The sequence below is a fragment of the Triplophysa dalaica genome, chromosome 7 (assembly GCF_015846415.1).
Source record: "Triplophysa dalaica isolate WHDGS20190420 chromosome 7, ASM1584641v1, whole genome shotgun sequence".
Classification (NCBI taxonomy): Eukaryota; Metazoa; Chordata; class Actinopteri; order Cypriniformes; family Nemacheilidae; genus Triplophysa; species Triplophysa dalaica.
Window position 1 is genome coordinate 19,219,500 of NC_079548.1, and position 20,245 is coordinate 19,239,744.

Consider the following 20,245-nt stretch of genomic DNA (forward strand, 5'->3'; position numbering starts at 1 on the left):
ATTATATAAACTTGCATACAGAACAGAAAGCCTTCTCGGTTCTGTGCTATTAAACTGCACAGTAAAATAAAATAGCTTTATATAGATATATTTTTATTGACATCAGTTATACATGATTATATAATGTCACAGAGAAAGTTTATGGATATTGAAATGTAAGTTTGCATGAAACTCTGTACAGTTTGCATTCCAAAACACATGTGCAGTAATGTATTATGTAGATAACATGAGACATTTTACCGATTCCACTAACTATTCAAGGGTTCTTAAAGTAAAAATAAAATTGTTTGATGACATTTTTAAATCATTTTTTACATCGTCCAACTTAAGACACAAGGTTGCTTTTTGAACAGTTGCATTTCTTCATGGAGTCTTGTTGGTTTTATTTTTAACAATTAATCAAAGAAAATCTTTTTGATAAATATGATGATCATTTCTTACAAAACTGCATTGAATCTCATTCTCTGGTTCTGAACATCTAAAAAGCATAAAACAGATCTGTGTGCCCACGCTAAATACAACCATGCTCTTTACAGAGTATTGGGTCGCCAGATAATAAATGCTTGTTTAAATGAGCGCAAAGGTTAGTCTCTAGTTCTTTGCTCAGGTGAGAGCAGAACAATGAGTCTTCGTCTCCGTGTAAATCTCTGAACCTTTGGTTGCTGAGAGCAGTGTCCTTCTTTTAAATGTGATGTGCCTTCGACTAAAGAAACTAACATCCGCTGTTCCGTCGTGCATAGGCTTGACCTCCAAGTTGGTACTCCATCTCTGTAAAGGTTAATGTCCCCACAGTGATGGCAGAAGGACCATTTTCTTTGAAGCCGGCTTTCCGATAGAAGGGCACCAGGAACTCCTCGCAGACCAGCAGGGCCCTGCGCAGACCCGGGAGACAGCGCAGGTACTGTAGATAACGCCAGAGTAAGACGGAGCCCTTGCCTTGCTGCCGACAGTGGCGATGCGCAGACAAAACGTGGATGTGTACCGTCTGAGCATTGGGGACGTGCGTGGTCAAGGCTCCCTAGATCAGATCAAGTCAAAGGAGAGACTGTAGAACACTACTTAAGTAAGATGTAAGACATCGGCTGAATGCTTTGGATGGGATCGGGTTTAAATATGACATGGATTTGTTTACATGTGCTAAATGTTGTAATTTTTCTCACTTGATCTAGTTTCTCTTTGTCCCAGCCAGATCCAATGATGAAGGCCACCAGCTGCCCCTCTTCAAACCATCCCATAGAGAGCTCAGGACACTGACCCAGAAAGCCGAGCACTTCATCAAGTGTGAGTGGACATTCTCCAGATACTGAGACAAAAGCTGGACAGACATGAGGAGTGCAGGATGAGTTATAAAAGCACAGACAAAAGATTATCAGCAGATCAGGAAAGGGTTTATCACATCAATCACATCAGCCTCTTGACTCCTCTAGTTTTCTATATATAGAATTTGGGAGTGCTTTGAGTACGATTTTTATTGGTTTTACTTAAACAAGTGAAGAGTTCATTTGTAAAAAACGATAACTCTGTTTAAAAATGTTTTTGTGCATTCCAAGTAATATCAATGAAACTGCAGTTGGGTTGTTTTGATTAAGTAATAATAACTAAAGACTTAATAAAGCACAATAAAAACATGATAACATTATAAAATTATTATACAAATAATTAAATTATATATATTTATATTAATTATAAAAAGGATTGATAAAACAAGTGCTTTATGTCTAAACATATGAAAAGTTTTTTGCTGAAAAGTATTGCACTTGCCTTGTAAGTCCTAATAATAATAATAATAATAATAACAATGATAATATTTTAGACCGCTTTATCATAAATAAATTGATACTTTTTATTTTATTCTTTATTTCCTGTTATTTACATAATATATGTATAATACCACTAGAAGATATTTTGAAGAATGCTGTTATCAAAACAACACTTGGAATACTTATTTAGTATAGTATATAGTTCACTTTTATTGGTTTTTACTTTTAATTAAAGTTTTTCCAATATTAACCTATAGTCCAAATCTAAAATGATGAAATTAAATGTATGCTAAATACAGAAATATTTTTATTTATAGCATATACAGTTAATATTATATTTATAATATGTTACTTTATTTTTCTATTTTATGTATTATACAATATTTATTTATTTTTGTAGATAATATTTTAGATGATATATCTGCAAGATAATTTAAAGAACGCTGGTCTCCAAACAACACTGGCCCCATTAACTTCTATTCTATTTTGGAGTACTTAGTTTACTTTTATTTATTTTAACTTTTAATTTAAGTATTTTTTATAAACTTCTATGACCAATACTCAAAATATAAAATGTCTAAATTAGCATTAATATGTCTAAATTATTATTTACACTAACAAGAGAAGTGCAAACATTTTCTCTAAATTACTAATTAAATAAATATATATATATTTGTATTAATAATATATGAATAATATACCTATTATAGATTCTTTTATATTTATATTCCATTTAATTATATATTATATTGTATAGAATATTTTAGATAACACATCTATAATATCTTTTTAAGGTATTTTGAAGAATCTTGGTAACCACACTGACCCCCATTGTATTCTGTTGTATGGACACAAAACCATTTCTCATAAAAGATAAAAGTCATATAAAGGTTTCAAATGATATGATGGTGATTTTTTTAACTTTTGGGTCTACTGTCTCTTTAAGTGATACCTGTGGACAACATCAACCTGTTGCTCACGAAGTTAAACCAATTGGTTACACAGTTGGAACGCAGTTGGAATTAAACGCAAGCGTCAGAATTTCCAGAAAAATCCTGCCTACATGGATCAAGTGACCAAAGTTCATCAGCTAGAGCGGCTTAACCTGAATTTAGCAGCACTGAACTTTCAGCACAAACCCGTTGAATTTTCTAATATACTCATAAAACATATGTCTCAAGAGCACTGTTTGTCTAAATCATTTCTTATTCCCATACACAGACAATTGCATTTATAATCCTTAATACGAACAATTTACCTTCTCTCTCGATCTCAAACACACTGATGGCGTCCTGTGGGGTGAGGTTACGGAATTCACTGGCAGGTAAAGTGTGTCGTCGCTGACGCTGATGGCTTGCAACGTTCAATGTGGTCTTCAGAAAGAAAGGCTTCAAGAAATGTGAGCTGATCACCTGGGGTGCCGTCATTTTAACACACGCACTCTTTCTGTCTTCTGCTCTGGATATCAATAATTTCACAGCTACATATAACGTAGTCTCTCCCTCTCTTTACTGCTGTGTGACCCCGCTGACAGATTTACCTTGCTTTAACCTTGTCTTTCCATCAAGAGATTTGTGCACCTGCTGTCTTCAATGTTCTGATCTGATCGAATCCAATCCACACCTCTGAACATCACCTCACCACCTCCTAAATCCTCCGTCCTCATGCTCCTCCCACTATGATTCGGAACCTCCCCAGGTCTCCTGAAGCGTCCCGTGTCTAGCGGGATTGGGGTGTATGCACGTGCCAGGTGAAGCTGAGAGAGTTCTCAGAAACGTTGTGCTAATGGCCTACTCACACTGAAGCTAAACAGCCTGTTCAAAACACTCACTGGCTGTCCAGCCGAATCAAGATTTATGGTGTATGAGCCTCAATAGATCCATTACGTGTTAAGTGTTTCAAATATAACAAACCAGTGCTTAAAAGGGGAAATAAGAACATGGGGAACTAAAGATGGACTGAAATAGGTGAGAAGCTGATTTACAAATTAAATGGGATCCTTCTGACACTATACCCATGTAGACAAAACAGCACTGGTTGTCTTTCACCTACACTGCAATAAAATAAATGTTGCTTCATAGCAAGAAGACCCCTTTTGGATTCCCTTAAGAACCATTTATTTATGTCTGACAAAACCTTTAACACTACAAAGAACCTTTTGTGTAATAGAAAGGTCCTTGAGATGTTTAAGAAACTTTCTGGAACTTTTTATGTAGAAATTCTTATTGTTACGGTTGCCATGTTGTTCAACAAATGATGCATTTTCTATGTCTGTTGATGGTACAAATAGGCTTGGCAGAGATTTGTGTGGACAGATCTACAGCAGACTTTCCCAACACTAAGAGGGTTACAGAAGTCTAATTAAATTACTTTGACACTTGCCTTTTGTCCTTAAAGGGATAGTTCACCCTAAAATGAACATTTGCATCATTTACTCACTCTTAATGTCATTCTAAACCTGTGAGAACACAAAAGAAGATATTTTGAAGAATGTTGATAACCAAACACTGACCCCATTTGACTTCTTCTGTAGGGACACGAAACCACTGAGACATTTCTCAAAATATCTTCTTTTGTGTTTTGCAGAAAAAATAGTCATGCAGGTTTCGAATGACAAGAGTGTGAGTAAATGATGACAGATCACTTTAACAAACCTCTTAATATTTACTCCCGATATCAAGTGTGTTTGTGCCTTATGTTTAAAAAGTATTGTGTTTAATAAAGTGTACATTTTTGCAATAATGTCTTTAAAAGCTATAAATATGACAACTTTGGTTACCGGAAGTCACATATCTAAAAAAAAACTTCCAAGAGAACTATGCAAGAATGTGTTTTCCAATAGCCGGGTGGATTTTCCGGTTAACACCCAGAAATAGAAGAATGAATGAATCACCACCACATGACACATTAGCAAGTTCTCAACAGCTCATTGTGTGTTGGTATGTCTGACAAAATATTTACAGGTGGGTAACCTTAGCTACCCTTAAGATTAAATGGACGTCATATTGACGTTTTAAGGTTTTAAAAGTGACATCAGACGACTTTATCTATCTAAACTAGGGTAGTGGCTTATTGATCTAGCATCATCCTGATGAGTCCAGTCAGGTTACTTGGCCATGCCTCTTAAAGGGATAGTTTACCAAAAAAAACTTGATGTTATTCAAACCTTTATACGACTCTTTTTTTCTGTGGAACATAAGAGAAGATATTTTGAAAAATTTGTTCATGGTTTTGTGTTTTAATACAGAAGAAAGACAAACATATTGTGATTAAGAAATCTAAAATTGATATAGTTCACTCTTTGCTTAGAATTTGTATAAATTATTCTTCCCCGGCATTTTATCAGCCAATGTCTTGAGGTCTCACCCTGGCATGCTTGTGAAACCATTTGGAAGGAGTTTCAACCTGGGCTGGGCTTTTATTGGTCATTGAAATGTTTGTATTAAATAGCATTTTAGTTTTTCAATTAAATAAACTTAAATTTTTATACAACTATATTTTTGTCACCAAAACTAATTTTAGACATTTAAGTACTAGCCTTCAGATCAAAAGATTTGTAAGACCAGGAGAAATATCGAGACTCGTTTAAACAGTAGACCTACATTTTTTTATTTTCAATTTAGCTAAGGATGATAAGTCCTGAAAAAAGATTATGCTTTTATAATGCAATGCTTTGATAATATCAGCACTTGATAAATATTTTGTGTAAAATGTCAGCTTTTTCCAAATGCCAAACTTTTGTGTTTTTATGTCATTTAGCTATTAAAGACGATCCAAAGGAATCAATTTATTACCTGTAAAATGTAAATAGCCTGCATTCTAGAAAAGGCTGGGTTGTTTAAACTCGTGGTTATTTTGTTCCATTTACGGGGGGGGATCCACCAACCTTTAAAATAACAAGCCAAAATTGAAGTTAAAATACAAAACAAAATAAACTGAGTATGTATAAGATACATCATACGCTGTTCAAAAATAATATTAACTACACACAGACTGCATAAAGATTTCAAAACTTAAGCATTTTACTTTCCATGAACTTAATATAAAATTGAAACATTTTCTGACATATGAAATATGTTTCATAGCTGTGACAATTCATACTTTTTGTTATTCAGACTTTTGTTAAGCAATGAATACACCACCAGTAATAATGTTACTCAGCGCTTTTACAAAACATTTTCAGAGCAACTTCGCGTTAACAGAGATAAAGTATTGAATTCAATGTGTTACTAAGATCATGTCAAATAACATTACAAAGTTTATTTGCATCTATGGTCAATAAAAGCAACAGAATTAAGCTACCTAGTGGAAAATGAATAGTATGTTCTCTGTTTATAATGTAAATGACAAATAAAAACATTAGACTCGCATCAAATGCTTGTCAAGGCTTAAGTTTACAGATTTAACGATTAACAGCCAATGAGAAGCACAGCTATGAGCAAAAGCTGTAGCATCACTTGCTTAGATCTTTAAAGGCACATAAACCTCTATGCATTATGCTACGAGACACTGCATATCTGCATGTTTCCAGAGAACAATGACATTTCATGCATCTTGTGACTCTTTAACCAGCAGTGGGCAGCATTGAGCTCATCTTTGCCTCTTCAGATGCAGAGTCCTCATCTGATCTTTAAATCTTCACAATACCATACTGTTATTAAATAATACCTGAATGAATAAATGATGAAAACATTTTTTTTTAAGTTCAAATTACAATACATATACAAGCAAAAATGGAGGTAAACACACCTCACCAGGGCTTTTCAGGACTCAAAGAGCATAAATAGCTGGAAAGGCGAGCACATTTAAAGCACTGTTAGACCGACCACACAATATTTGGTCATAAAACTGACAAGAAGTCAACCCACAGTATCTGAATGATCACTAATAGTATTACATTTTAAATAATGAATATATATTGAGTTGCATTTCTTCAGTTAGCACACAAAAAATTAGAGACACTTGTTACAAAACATTTGAACGCATTAAGAATATTTCTGTATTATTCACTAAATAATTTATCACACGATTATTTGTTGGATCACCATTTACGCTTAATCTGAATTTTACAGATATCCTTGATATGATGAGAAACAGATTTAAATGTGCTTTGTATTTGAACCCTAACTGGTTATACATCACTTCATGTTATTATATAATGCACGGTCAAAGCTCTATATTACAGCTCAGCATTACATTTTATTATATTCCAAGATATCATAGCTGCTCTCTAAACCTCCTTAAAACATAAAAATATACACAAAATAACAGGAATGAGACCTTTTACAAACCACCTCTCACTTCAATAGTTCCCCCAAAAATGAAAAAGTCCAAATTATGACCAAAAGTATCCCCATTTCTGAGTGAACTACTCTTAAGTAGGCAATGTGATGAGAGACAAAGCCCTAATATCACAAACAAGTCTATGAAACGTAATAGACCATCAGAAAACAAAACTGATATGCCCAAATCACATGTTAAAATAAGTAAAATGACCATGGATTTAGAAAAGACGATGTTCAAAGTCACTCATGTTAAACGGATTTCAGATGCTTCAGGGAGGCGGTTGAGCCTGCGTGGTTAAACATCCAGTTCTTCATCATCCATGTGCAAATGACTTGAAGCCCCCAGAAGCGGCTGACTGGAGCAGCAGGTGCTCTGGGTGCTCAGACTTTCTGACGAACCTGACAATCCTGAGGACACGACACATACTGCAGTTAAAAATAAGCTGCAGATGATTTCGATAAACAATAGAAATGTTGTGTTTAAAATGTCAGAATGTACTCCGCTAACCAACCCAATACAAATGATATTGATACATTTGTTAATCAGAATCTGGCAGATTTGACTGGTAAGACGGAAATATTCAAAGAAAAGGAGACATTTCCATACATCCAGCCATGTATACCACACAAAATCCACCAAACAGAATGTGGTACAATATTTATTTTTGGATGTGTAGGCTTTTTTACAGTTGTCAGCAATGTCGATGGATTATCCCACATCATAGTGTCAAGAGAATGGGTTGAATTTCTATATAGCGTAACCGTGGTATATAATCACAATGGGAAGTAACGGCTTTAATACACAGGTCTGCATGGCAACAAACGCGAAAAGCATAGAGAGAAGGACACAGAAGCCTACATACCAGTTACTCTTCCAAACCAATAGAGCAGGAATCAGGACCTAGAGCTGCCCAGAGCAAGACCATTAGAGAAGATAGGAAGCCAGGGGAAGGAAGTTGAGGAATAAATGGCACACAGGTTAGAGAAGCTCATTTCTCAGAGCCAGAAACAGAGTGTTTGTCAGAATCACTTATGTTAACTTCACCAGTACAGAAACTGGCAAGAGAGAGAGAATGAGCAGTGTTGTTCAAAAAGTGAAAGCACATTCAAGACAACGGCACCTTTGTAAGCAACAATGAAACCATGCACAGAGGCCAGGTGGGTGTCTGTGTGACATGCTCACCCTGGAGGGACAGATCTCCGGGAGGATCGCTTTCAGTTTTGGTCAAGCTGCTGTGCTCGCTGCTACAGTCATTCGTGGCTTCTTCGTCTAGATTCAGTCCATCCTCTGTACGGATTCACAAACAAGAATAAAACACAGAGTGTACAACACAGGCTCCAGGCTCACAAAATATCAACATTAATATTTTAATAACTCATGAAAAATTGATTCAATATTGTGTTTTTTCTGTACTTCAACAGCACGGCATGTGTATATTAGCATCGTTTGTTATTTGTCTTTGGCATCTAATGCTCACCGTCTTCAGGAGACAGAGAGTCAGGAGCATCATCCCCTGCAGTACCCTGAGAAAAAGAGTGCAAAACATGAGAAACACACAATCCGTGAGGCAGACGGTGTGTTACACAGGTGGAGATGCTGACCTCAGTGGGGGCGGGGCTACTGGAGAGCAGCATGTGAGCCTGTGCGTCAGACATCTCGGACAGTTTCTCTTCATCCTCCTCTTGAATGGGAGACGACGGAGAGCGCAGAGTGCTGCAGTCAGATGAGAGACTGTCAAAACAGGAAGCTGAAGTATGACTCAATACAAGCACGCTTCCTGAGATACTGACAGGCTGTTGTAGAGTCAACAGAATGGATTGAAAAAGTCATGAGTTAATGTTCTGAGAGATGGAAACAACAAGCTTGTGATCTCCGGCTGAGACCTGCTGTGAGATTCATGCAGGAACGCACGTCACTGTATGCAAGTCAGCTATTATTATATTGTATAATATAATGCTATTTTGTTATTTTGTTATTGTATATTCATTAAACTTTAAAAAATGTGCATTATTAAAGTTCAGCTTAATATATTTGCACGTTTTGATGAATGCATTTTGTTCAACTTCATTATTTTTCTCAAAAATCTGAATGAGATCAAACAACAATTAAGGTTGGCCCAATAGACGATGACATTGTCCATTGTCGATGGCTGACACACGTTTCGCAGTCTGAAGCACTGATATAATTGTTTTTAATATTTTGGTAGATGGCCATCTGGCAAAATGATATACCCCAACCCCCGCCTCGTCCCCCGATGTCATCGTCCATCGCGATGTTTCACTGTGGGCATCGTCCGATGCCAATTTTGTAGACATCTTGACCCTAGTGCCTGCATTACCTCTTGATCTCCTAGGGGGCACTGTCCTCTCCTGTGCAAATATACTATGTGAGATTTACCTATCCGGCGACTTGCTGACTTTACTCTTCTGTCCTCCGCTGTCTCCAGAGTGCTCGGGTGAACTGAGCTGTCTGCTTTCTCCACTCAGACTCCCAGAGAAGTTGATCTCATCGTACAGGGGGGCGGACGGGATGCCAGGGGACACGGCGCCGTGCCCATTAAGAGCCTCCAGGAGAGAGATGGGCTCAAAGCCAGGAGGAATAGAGTCGGAACTCTAGAAAAAAAGCAGGGTGAATATATACAGTTTAACAAAAATGCCATGTTTCACAATAGATGGAAATGTGACGTACTGAATGCTCTTCATGGTCCATGCTCTGAGCCAGAACTGGGCTGAAGGAAACGGGAGAAAGTGTTCCGGGTTTCCTTCTAACAGCTCGGATCTGAAGAAGGGCTCTAAACGCTGGATACACACAAAAAAGGTCAGATTTTGCTATTTAAGTCTCGTAGGTGACAAGTGTGGGACTTAAAACAGCTGTTACGTACGTAAGCGACAGATGGGGCAGTTGTTGGCCTGGTAGCGTAGAGTGTCAGCGCAGGAGTTACACAGACACAAGTGCCTACAGGGCAAAATCAGGGTGTCCCGTAGATCCGACAGACACACCACACACTCATTGCTGTTGTCGCTGTTCTCATCATCAGGCGGCTGTTGAGAAAATTTAGAGTCAGACTTAGTGATACAGGTGTACACAGCAGCACTGATTCATTTACTAGAGAATTTAGATTAGAGTCATATCACCCACCCAAAGTCTAAGAAAAAAAAAGTCTGAGAAAACAGAATCATCTTCTTTACCTTTGTCTCTTGATTGTTCTTGTTCTCAATCCCATAAATCTCCTGCAATAAGTAACTAACACGATCCACCTTTAATGTACATGTAAATGTTTAGGAACAAATCTTTATTTCAAAAATCTACTTTTTAATTATAATTATGTAGCGCAGTGCTTAAAAGGAGTCAGAGTGTAAATCTTACTATTTGTTTCTGTTTCAAAGGCTTCACTGAGAAGCTCCCATCAACGTGCTGGAAATAAAAACATGACAGCAGAACCACAAAGCGTCAACATCTCATTTTAGTTGTGTGTTGAGCACTTTAAAATATTGCTAAATTAAATTCAACTCACTCTTTCAAACGCTGCCAGCAGTACATGCGCATGACCCAGACAATCTAGAAAAAAAACATAATTTAACACTGGGGTTACATCACAACATTCATCGTTACAATCATTTTGCTTTATAACGAAGGACGGAAAAGAATTTAACGTGTCATGTTTAGTCAGGGTGATGTTTAGGGTTTGTTTCACACATCTGTGTGCAAGAGCTGGCTTGCATTGAGCTGTTTAACAGAAAACTGGCTTATGGTTTACCACGATAAATATTTCCTCTGATGGTATGCATTACAAACTCAAAAAAACTCATTTACATAAGCCCCCATTCTACACTGAAGCCAAACTACAAGATGACTGTTATTACAGCAACATTCAGTCAGACAGATTGAACAACAAGTGGTATTTGTATGCTTTGCTAATGATGTGTACTTATATGCATCAGCCCTGACAGAAGGCTTCATCTCTAACAATGGGTATAATATAGTACATTTATGAAATAGTGTTCATGTTCATTTCCATGATTAAAAGCTGTATTAGTTTAAACTGATGTCATAAAAACATACCGTCTCCTTCATCAACTACAGCCTGAATCACCAGAGGAAAGACGCCTCTGTCCAGTTCAAAGTTCAACTACGGGCACAAAAACAACCCTCATGAAATGAATCATATTAATTTGTCACACTTTACATGAAGTTGCCTTGACATGCTAAACTATTAATGCAAGAGGTAAATACAGTCCATTAAAAGTCAGCAGGGATTTCACAATGAGAGCAGAGTGACAGCACTAAACCAGATCAATGGTACTCACGTCTTCTTCCTTCCACTCAGAGAAATCAATCTTGAAGGATGGCAGACTAAACTGCTGGCTAACTCCTCTTTTGTAATATACAGTCTCGGAGACCAGTACAGGGATTTTAGGGCTGTATCTTAAAAAGAAACATTTACTGTTAGTATGCAAACAAACTGCACAATTTTAACATATTAGAAAATAACATAATATATGTACAGTTTATACACTGCCTGTCAAAAAACAAAAGTCACACACTAGATTTTGTAGGACCACCTTTAGCTTTGACGTGGCATCGTTTCGGAAGCTTCTGCAATGTCACAACTTTATTCCCATCCAGAGTTGCATTCATTTTTTGCCAAGATCTTGTATTGATGCTGAACCTAGACCTGCAATCCAATTGGGAGGATCTTACCTATTTGCTTAGCTAAATCCAGGTGGTGACTTTTTTTGGACGGGCAGTGTTAATAAATATAAATACACACACTGAATTCTAGCGGTAGAAAATGGAATGGAACACTGAATTCTGGTTATTGACTGGATTTATAAGTCCTTACATTGCCATGCCATTCGAGAACTCCTCAAACGCCTGACAGTAGACTGTTATGGCCACTCGAGCATCTGAATCAAATGTGAACTCTACTCCATACAAGGCCCTCGGTTTTACTCCTTCATCGATAGGAGAATCAGCATCCTCTTTGTATCTATATACCACACCATTTTGAAACAAAAAGGTCAATCAAAAATTGAAGCATATTATCAATGAAACAAAGGTGATTGAACATTACAACAACAAAGCTGAAAGTTTTTAGTGGTATTTAATTTTTTGGTATGCAGTTTAGTACCTGACTAATCGTAACGAGTCTTTTCTGATGTTGACCAGACTTCTCAATGTTTTGACTGGCTCATGTGGGGCTGGAGTAACATAGGGAAACTACAGCAGGTACAGATCAAAAGAAACACTATTTCGTTTCATTGAGCCCTTGAAGCAAAAAAATGACAAAAAATGACAAAAAAAGGAAAACATCAGTGTTCCTGTAAATACCTGCACAGGACGGTTGCCAAGAAAGTTGAGATCCATGTTTTCCCCGAAAAGATATCCCTCTGGATGAGGGGTGTCAAACTTCTCTCCCCCCATGAAAAAGTGGCCAGCAAAATAATTTCCTTGGGAAAGAAAATCTCGATTTACAAACCATTCCTCAGTGAATCCTTACATCAAGCCCCTTGTTTCATGTTACTGATCACTTATTTATTTAGTCATTTGGCAGACGCTTTTATCCAAAGCGACTTACAGTGCACTTATTACAGAGACAATCCCCCTGGAGCAACATGGAGTATATCAGACATCAAACCCTGAAGTCATCAAAAATGTATGGTAAACAGCAGTGGAAATGTGTCTTATTTAAATTCAAAATACATTTTATTGGGTGTTCACTGTGTAGAAGAAGCTATTTACTACAATTCTATTTATTCTATTTCTATTTAGTCATTTGGCAGACGCTTTTATCCAAAGCGACTTACAGTGCACTTATTACAGGGACAATCCCCCAGGAGCAACATGGAGTAAAGAGTCTTGCTCAAGGACACACTGGTGGTGGCTGCTGGGATCGAACCAGCAACCTTTGATTACCAGTTCAGTGGTTTAACCCACTAGACCACCATCTCCACTTATCAAACACATGGGCGCCGTAAAGGGGTGGAAGGTTAGGACGATTCTACGGGCCCAGGCTGATTTAGGGCCCAGAAGAGCAGACCCCCTTTTTATTTACCTATTTGTAGGGGGCCCAGAAATTTTGGTTTCCATAGGGCCCAGAATTTCTGGCGGCACCCCTGATCAAACATTTCGAACCTTAAATATGTTATTAATGATACTCTACAATACGTGAAAAAGACTTGAAATAGACATCGCCTAAACATTTCAATGTAAATTGCTGTCTGTAAATTGTTTATTTTATTATGTGTATGTTGTGGTTTACAGTTTAGTGTCATGTTTCTGAATGTAAACTTAAAGTGATGGTTCAACCAAAAACGATAATTCCGTCATCATTTACTCACCCTCATGGAATAACATATCGGTCCTGTATAAATGACTTTGTTCTGATGAACATGGATATTACATTATGTTGTTTTAAAAATATGTACAGTCGTAGGTCTTTTGAATTTTCAGGTGCTAAAGAGTGGAATAAGTTGCCTGTCAACATCAAAAGTATTTTAAATGCAGTTGATTTTAGCTCAAAAGTTAAAAGTTGGTTTAGGATGTTGGGTGAATTTGTATTATTGTATTTTATCAAGGTAGCCTGTCACCATGGTTATTAGTGAAGTTGTGCATTACATCAAGGACCACAATAGAAATAAGTTTTATTTAAACTTTTTGTGTTTATCCTTGACAAATGAGTCTATTTTACTACTTTGTCTAATAAATCCAATCTAATCCAACACAGAGAGAGATATTTGGAAGAATGTTAGCAATTTTCAATTCTGTGACATCATTGACTGCCATTGTCGGACAAATTAAATGATTGTCCCAGGACTGTTTGTGTTCCTAAATTCTTCAAAATATCACACTTTCTGTTCAAAGGAACAACAAAATATACAACATTTATTTTCCTACTATGGTAGTTGATGATATCACAGAACTGAAAATTGTTACAATTCTTACAAATATCTTTCTTTGTGTTTACAGAACAAAGAAATGTACATAGGTTTGAAAAAGTGAATGATGACAGAATTTTTATTTTTGTGTGAACTATCACCCTGTGAAATTAGAGACACTTCTTTTACATTAACCATCAAGAAGGAAAATCAAATAACACATTAGGATAAATATCTTACCTGATTTGGGGGGATATCTGTAAGCAGAGTTAGCCTGGATGTCGATATCCTCAACACCTGCAATCCTTCGACTTAAAATCGAGCCCATTTTCTCAAAATCAGACCCGATCACAATAAACTAGTCAGTTAATGACAGCAAGCGACAGGAACACGACCAGCACCTGTTCAAGTTTTCTAACTCGTCCAGCAACTTCACATTAACATGACATTTGTTTTATCGACATTCTTATATTTTAAGTCAGATCACATAGTACTCATCCACTCGTCGTGTGTGATGTTTAGCTCGTTCGCTGCCTACCTGACTAGCTAGCTAGCTAGCAAGCGGCTGTTGCTTCCTCCGTCACAAACGAATTTTACAAGATGCGAACAATCACATCTGTAGACAAAAGTCATTTATAATTGGCGGGATAACGTGTACACCACCCGGTTAACAACCGTGTCATTCGGCGTTTGTCGAAATGAGAATAATAACAGTTCTTTGTGAATGTGAAAAGAAAACAAAGATCGCTGTTACGAGGCGACCCCTAAAGGGTTGGAGCATATCGGTACGTGATTGGCTGAGATGGACTTGTTCTTAACCAATCAGAAGATCTCAAGCGTTTGCCAACGGTTGAGCCGGATGTAAAAGTTCCACAAACACGCATAGTTTCGAGTACCAATTGTGTTCATACTTTTTATTTTGTGACCAAATTGCCAAAGCAAATGCATAGAAGAGATACACACAACACTAAAGTACACTTTAAGTATACATAAGTAAAAATACATCAATATAAATAAATAACACGAATAAGTTACAGTAAGAATAATAGGTAATAGTGTCGTACCAACAACACACAACACGTCTTTCAAAGACAAAATAAATACAGAAGCCTGTATAGAGACGCCTAAGCGTAATAAAAATACAATCTATGATTTTGTCACAGACCGTAGGATGTCAAACCTGCCTACAAATCCCAGAAACCAGATCCGCTGCAGTCATCCAACAGGGGGCGCTCACGGGACAACGGGTTCACGAAACATTATTTGGTGTCCGATCGGCAAGTTGATGTTTGAATGCGTCTTATTTGAAAGACTCATACAATCAGAAACCACGTAGTTTTTGCGACTGAATATGGACGAACTAAGACATCAGGTTATGATAAATCAGTTTGTTCTCACAGCCGGATGTGCGGCAGATCAAGCAAAGCAGCTTTTACAAGCTTCACATTGGCAGTTTGAGGTATGTTTGTTGGGCACCTAGACAACGATACACACACTAAACACACTATAGTCAGATCCTGAACAAGAGGACTTGTTTTTCTTTTATTATGTCGTTTACAATCACGCTTGGGATGCTCAACTGAAGAGAACAATGTTTCTATAACTTTACATGTACATTTGATCAAGGATAAAAAAAATGTTGAATTTAAATCATTTTCAAGATCTAGGATAAATAAGTTATGACCTCCAAAAAGTATTTGCTTGCATATTTGATCATTACAAACAACTGAAAGCTGTGTTATGATGTTGTAGACCGCCCTCAGTACCTTTTTCCAAGAAGCTAATATACCCTACAGCCATCAGATGGTAAGTGAAAATTAATACATTCATTTTTTGTATAATCTTATAAGTTTTGATTGTTGTCTTGATCGTTTTCAATGTATGTTATTATGATGACTTCCGCCATGTTGAAACCACGAGTCATACAAAAATAAACACAGTCTGGCATGTTTCTTGCGAGGGTTCACAATAATGTCCTTTAAAATTCACAACTTTATATTGTAAGACGATTATGGTCTCTCGTTAACAAAGAAAACATGTTTTGTTTTGTTTAATAAGAATAAACTGGACTCGTGGAGTTGAGTTTTTGCAAACGTGTCCAAAGTCGTGGGGGAGGGCAATTCCAGGAAAACGAGAAACACGCTTGTGACACTGAACTGTTTACAGCAAAAATAAAGAGCGATACAATCAAAACACACTGTAACCTACTGACATCCTCGTTTGTTTACAGTGAAATATGTATATTGTAAAAACATTGGTTTGTTTATATAGATATTATGTTAAGTTGAAGAAATTACGTAGTAGTAGTAAAGTAACACTACCGGTCACATGCATAGCATCAAGTTTAGAGAACCCTTGGAAAGCACCATATTTGACTCGTATGCGTGAAATTAATCTTATCGCTGTTTCTGTTTATTTTGACCTAGATGTCGGTGTTGAGCAAGACTAACAAATAACAAACTGTAAGGAGAGTCCTTATCAGGATAGATTATGAATTAAATCACATTTTGATAAGTGTTCACATTAACAGGAAAGAGCAGGACATGATGTACAAATACGGTATTTGGGCAATTCCTTGAAAATGTCAACCTTACCACGAATACAATTCGGTTTTACCAGTGGTTTTTACTATGGTAACAGCACAGATTTTAACATTTGGTGTTTCAAATACCCATGCGAGATCTCTCTTTAAATTTGTAAAGCAGTTGTTTTGTTAGTGGATGATTTTTCATAGTCGGGTAAGAGACATTTTCAGGATTGTCACATCAGTAAGGCTACATATCAATCATTGGGTATTATTGCTTCATGATTGTGCATTTTATTTTACTGAAATCCTACAAAGTTTATCGTCTCCCAAAAACCGCATCCTTTTTTTGTTGCATGTTTATTTCCCTTTTTAAAAAGATGTTTTATGTTTAGATGCTATCAACAAGGGTTCTTTTAAATATTAACAGATGGTTCAGTATAATCGTAACAAATTCATTATCTGAACATTTTAATGTCACGTCCATGCTCGAATTGCCCATCTGACAAACTTAGCTGTTAGTCACATTCAGTAATAAGCCACTTACCAACTTAATACATTAATGGACAATGATATTGTTCGAGAGAGCAATATAATAAAACAAAGTTATCCACCTGTGCCTGTCAAATAAAGTGCTCAATATAAATTTATAAGTAGTAAAAATTTGCGGTTGGCAGGGCTTGGTGTGGTACTATTTTGATGGCACCATAACCCTTAATCCAAAATATCGCAGTGTGGGTATGCAATTACAGCTTTAAAATGTGTAATCAGCCCAAGCCTTGAGAACTATCTAATTTTTATCTGATTTATATAAAATGGCAAATATTAATGCCTTGGTCAAGACACCTCACGTTTAGGATATTTCCCACCTCAACCTGGAAATAATTTCTGCAACAGCACTTTTATATTGTTGATAAATATTTATAATGCTAATAAATCACTAGGAACATTGTTTTCATGTTACTAAATACTTTACTGTCTGACAGATGTCTGTTTGATGTCTGCATCTGCAATACATAGTTTGCTCATCTGCAATATGTCTCGGAGACGTGAGCTGTCAGACGTCATATAGACATCTGCAAGATGTTTGTGATTTGGAAGAATTGATATTAACCTGCTCTTTCGAAGATGTTTAGCATATGTTTTTACACTGCAGTTTTTTTCCAGATCTTTAGTAGATGACGTCTTTCAGACGTTCATGTGCTAGCTTGGGGGTTTCTGGTGGGAAATATCCCAAACCCAAGGTGTCTTGAAGATAGCATAAGATCATCTTCCGTATTCTAGTTTGTTTATATCAGGAGCACCACAAATTATCAAAAGACGTCACGGGTGTTTTTTTGCCTGTTTATCTCTGTGGCTCATGGAGACTTAAAGTTGCTATGGCAACATTAGTGTCAGTGCATCACGTATGATGTTTATTCAGTATATGTTGCAAAGCATTTTGGTATCCACTCCTACTTCCTCAATGTCGTGTTTATGTATCAACTTTGAAGTTGAAAATATAAACGTTAAAAAATTGTACACAATTGCTCTCAACCAAAACAATGCTGTGTGTCGGCATTGGCTCAGTCAACGGTGTGAGTTCAGAGACAGACCTTCTGTCTGACTGTCTTATTTCATTGGAAACTAGTTTACAATTAACCTGAAGTGGCGAAGCGCATCATTCCCACGAATGTTAAAGTTTGATTCTTTTAATCTCCAGATGTGCACGCCAGCAAATACACCGGCGACGCCCCCCAACTTCCCAGACGCACTAGCCATGTTTTCCCGCCTTAAAGCATCCGAGAGCTTTGGCAACGGTAGTCCTATTGCTTCTATGGCTACGTCACCGGCGCCTCACGTCAGCTGGGCTATGAGCCCCCCGGCAACCCCTGGACACCAGGGAAGATGGACTCCGGGTCAGCTTCCAACGCAAACGGCATCGCCGGGGTGGCCAGCAGCAGTAACTCAGCAAGCCTCCAATGAGCATGTCAGCATGGTAATGGAGGCAGAAAGATAAAGACTGCTTGGGATACCATCACACCATACAGGAACAAGAGCATGGTCGTCCTGTTGATGATTTTGGGAAGTGGATTTGTAACGTGTGAGAGGGATGATGAAATAAGAAGGATGGGAGATTCATGGCAGCACTGATGATGAAACAGCATACACTTATTTTCTTGGGAGATCAGAGACTCTTAACAGTTATATTTTTGCAAAACATGGACGAGATGAGAAATTATGCAGCATATTCAACCTCAGACCAAAGAATGTGTTTACCGAATCATTTTTATGTTCAGAAGTCAGTGTATGGTAAATCATTTACACTATTTTGCGTCGTATATGAAACTGCGGTGACTTAAGGGCTACTGGATAGATCTACTAGAGTCATCGTAAGGGCTTTTCCACCTCGTTTGTAATTATTTACTTTTTAGTTGTTTGTGTTGCCTGAAGATGAGTTGACATGAAAAAGGGAGATTTTCATGTCTAGTCATATTTCGACATGTGGCATTCACGTCATTGATTTCTATGGTTCTGAGTCAGAGCTAGCCGTAAAACATGTTTGTTTTATCATGAATGCCTGTTTTAATGTATCCATCAGGAATGTATTACTCATGTTTCTCTCTCACAGATCATCTCCCTGTATGACTGTTCACACTGCCTCCACAATATTTGTGGATTATGTGATGGTTTATCATTTCCTATTTGTTCTGTTTATAAATAAATATTGTATATATTGCAAAGTGTTGTGAAGGTTTGGCTTTTTTGTTGTTAATCTCTTCGTCAGTATCATTTATTAGGGACACTGTAATTATACCTAAACTTGAAATCCGTTCATACAGTAGTAAATAATTACACAGACACAGAGTGAAGTCTGTTTAGCAAATTGTCAAAACAGCAACCTATGGACAGTTACTGATACAGACAGTTGAAGATATTGACTAAACTTGAATTGAGCACACACTGTCAAATTGAAAATACATTTTGAACTTTCCCTTAAAGTTCGAACATGAACCTGTTTTCTTTTGAGTATTTGAGTTCGGAAAATTACAGAGTATATTTTCTGTTATTTTGACCAGATCCTTCAGTCTTCATTTTATGCAAATAAATGCAAATAGAAACAACATTTTTTTTAAATTTGAGAGAAATATTTTTTCGTAATTCACAGAATGAAACAAAAACAACCATTTTACATAAACCACATACCTAGTACAATATAAAGAGTAAATTCAGAAGATATTTTTGAAATAGTCTCTTACTTTTTTATAATAAAAATCAATAATAAATAAAATGTGCTGTACAATAAGCAGAGTACATCTGGTCAGTCGAAAGTGAATGTCTACTGGATGTTGCAATGGTGAGATATATCAGTAGGCTACTTTTAATGAAACCAACATTTACTCAAAGTTTAGATGTGTAACAATGTCTTCAACAGTTTGTACAGTTTAGTCAGTACTCTGTTTAGTTGATTTTGCAATTGGATTGAAAACGTTTGCTGTAGAAGAGGCTTTTGCATTATGTGCTAACAAGTCAACAACTTTCAGAATTTAGTGTTTGCTTCAAATACATGCTTTTGAGCACAGTGCCCTCTTGTGGTCACCTGTGCAGGCTCCTTGTTAACCACGACAAGACTCTCATCGGGGTCTTCTCCACATTTTAAAATACATGTCTGTCTCTTTCTTACACACGCTTTCCATTACATGACTCTGGAATACTTTTGGACGCATTTCTTGGGAGTGATTTTCCGTTTTCAAGTGTGAAGTTCCTTCCGCAACCAACAGGGGGCGCAAAGTCTACATGTTCTTACATTCTCCTTC

General features: G+C 37.0%; 3 protein-coding genes across 5 annotated transcripts; 1 reads left to right on the forward strand and 2 right to left on the reverse strand.

Moving 5' to 3' along the window:
• Positions 1–48: 48 nt before the first annotated feature.
• Positions 49–3,187, reverse strand: aanat2 (arylalkylamine N-acetyltransferase 2). Its single transcript, XM_056751792.1, has 3 exons — positions 3,019–3,187; positions 1,161–1,315; positions 49–1,018 (listed from the first exon to the last, which is right to left on the reverse strand). The coding sequence occupies exons 1-3, from the start codon at positions 3,185–3,187 to the stop codon at positions 713–715; spliced, it is 630 nt and encodes a 209-aa protein (XP_056607770.1). The 3' UTR covers positions 49–712.
• A 2,571-nt stretch (positions 3,188–5,758) lies between these two features.
• mgrn1b (mahogunin, ring finger 1b) lies at positions 5,759–14,704 on the reverse strand. 3 transcript variants are annotated; one of them, XM_056751790.1, is made up of 17 exons: positions 14,165–14,704; positions 12,378–12,496; positions 12,178–12,266; positions 11,890–12,036; positions 11,354–11,471; positions 11,109–11,175; positions 10,561–10,604; positions 10,413–10,460; positions 10,235–10,303; positions 9,928–10,087; positions 9,735–9,844; positions 9,444–9,658; positions 8,648–8,777; positions 8,524–8,569; positions 8,229–8,333; positions 7,909–7,952; positions 5,759–7,453 (listed from the first exon to the last, which is right to left on the reverse strand). In XM_056751790.1, exons 1-16 carry the CDS (start codon positions 14,250–14,252, stop codon positions 7,912–7,914), a joined length of 1,596 nt encoding a protein of 531 aa, XP_056607768.1. In that variant the 5' UTR covers positions 14,253–14,704; the 3' UTR covers positions 5,759–7,453; positions 7,909–7,911. The 3 variants fall into 3 exon arrangements, with proteins under 3 accessions (XP_056607768.1, XP_056607767.1, XP_056607766.1); XM_056751789.1 differs by lacking the exon at positions 7,909–7,952 and having other exon boundaries at positions 8,648–8,759; XM_056751788.1 differs by lacking the exon at positions 7,909–7,952.
• A 453-nt stretch (positions 14,705–15,157) lies between these two features.
• ubald1b (UBA-like domain containing 1b) lies at positions 15,158–19,171 on the forward strand. The gene is made up of 3 exons (XM_056753952.1): positions 15,158–15,383; positions 15,677–15,730; positions 18,151–19,171. The coding sequence occupies exons 1-3, from the start codon at positions 15,276–15,278 to the stop codon at positions 18,445–18,447; spliced, it is 459 nt and encodes a 152-aa protein (XP_056609930.1). The 5' UTR covers positions 15,158–15,275; the 3' UTR covers positions 18,448–19,171.
• Positions 19,172–20,245: the final 1,074 nt, after the last annotated feature.

Coding starts and splice junctions, on each gene's coding strand:
- aanat2 (XM_056751792.1), bottom strand. CDS start 3,187: ATGACGGCACCCCAGGTGATCAGCTCACATTTCTTGAAGCCTTTCTTT. Junction 1,316..3,018: donor GTTTGAGATCGAGAGAGAAG/GTAAATTGTTCG, acceptor ATGTCTGTCCAG/CTTTTGTCTCAGTATCTGGA. Junction 1,019..1,160: donor ACAAAGAGAAACTAGATCAA/GTGAGAAAAATT, acceptor GATCTGATCTAG/GGAGCCTTGACCACGCACGT.
- mgrn1b (XM_056751788.1), bottom strand. CDS start 14,252: ATGGGCTCGATTTTAAGTCGAAGGATTGCAGGTGTTGAGGATATCGAC. Junction 11,176..11,353: donor CTGAGTGGAAGGAAGAAGAC/GTGAGTACCATT, acceptor TTGTGCCCGTAG/TTGAACTTTGAACTGGACAG. Junction 8,334..8,523: donor CTCTCTGTCTCCTGAAGACG/GTGAGCATTAGA, acceptor GAATCCGTACAG/AGGATGGACTGAATCTAGAC.
- ubald1b (XM_056753952.1), top strand. CDS start 15,276: ATGGACGAACTAAGACATCAGGTTATGATAAATCAGTTTGTTCTCACA. Junction 15,384..15,676: donor CTTCACATTGGCAGTTTGAG/GTATGTTTGTTG, acceptor ATGATGTTGTAG/ACCGCCCTCAGTACCTTTTT. Junction 15,731..18,150: donor TACCCTACAGCCATCAGATG/GTAAGTGAAAAT, acceptor TTTAATCTCCAG/ATGTGCACGCCAGCAAATAC.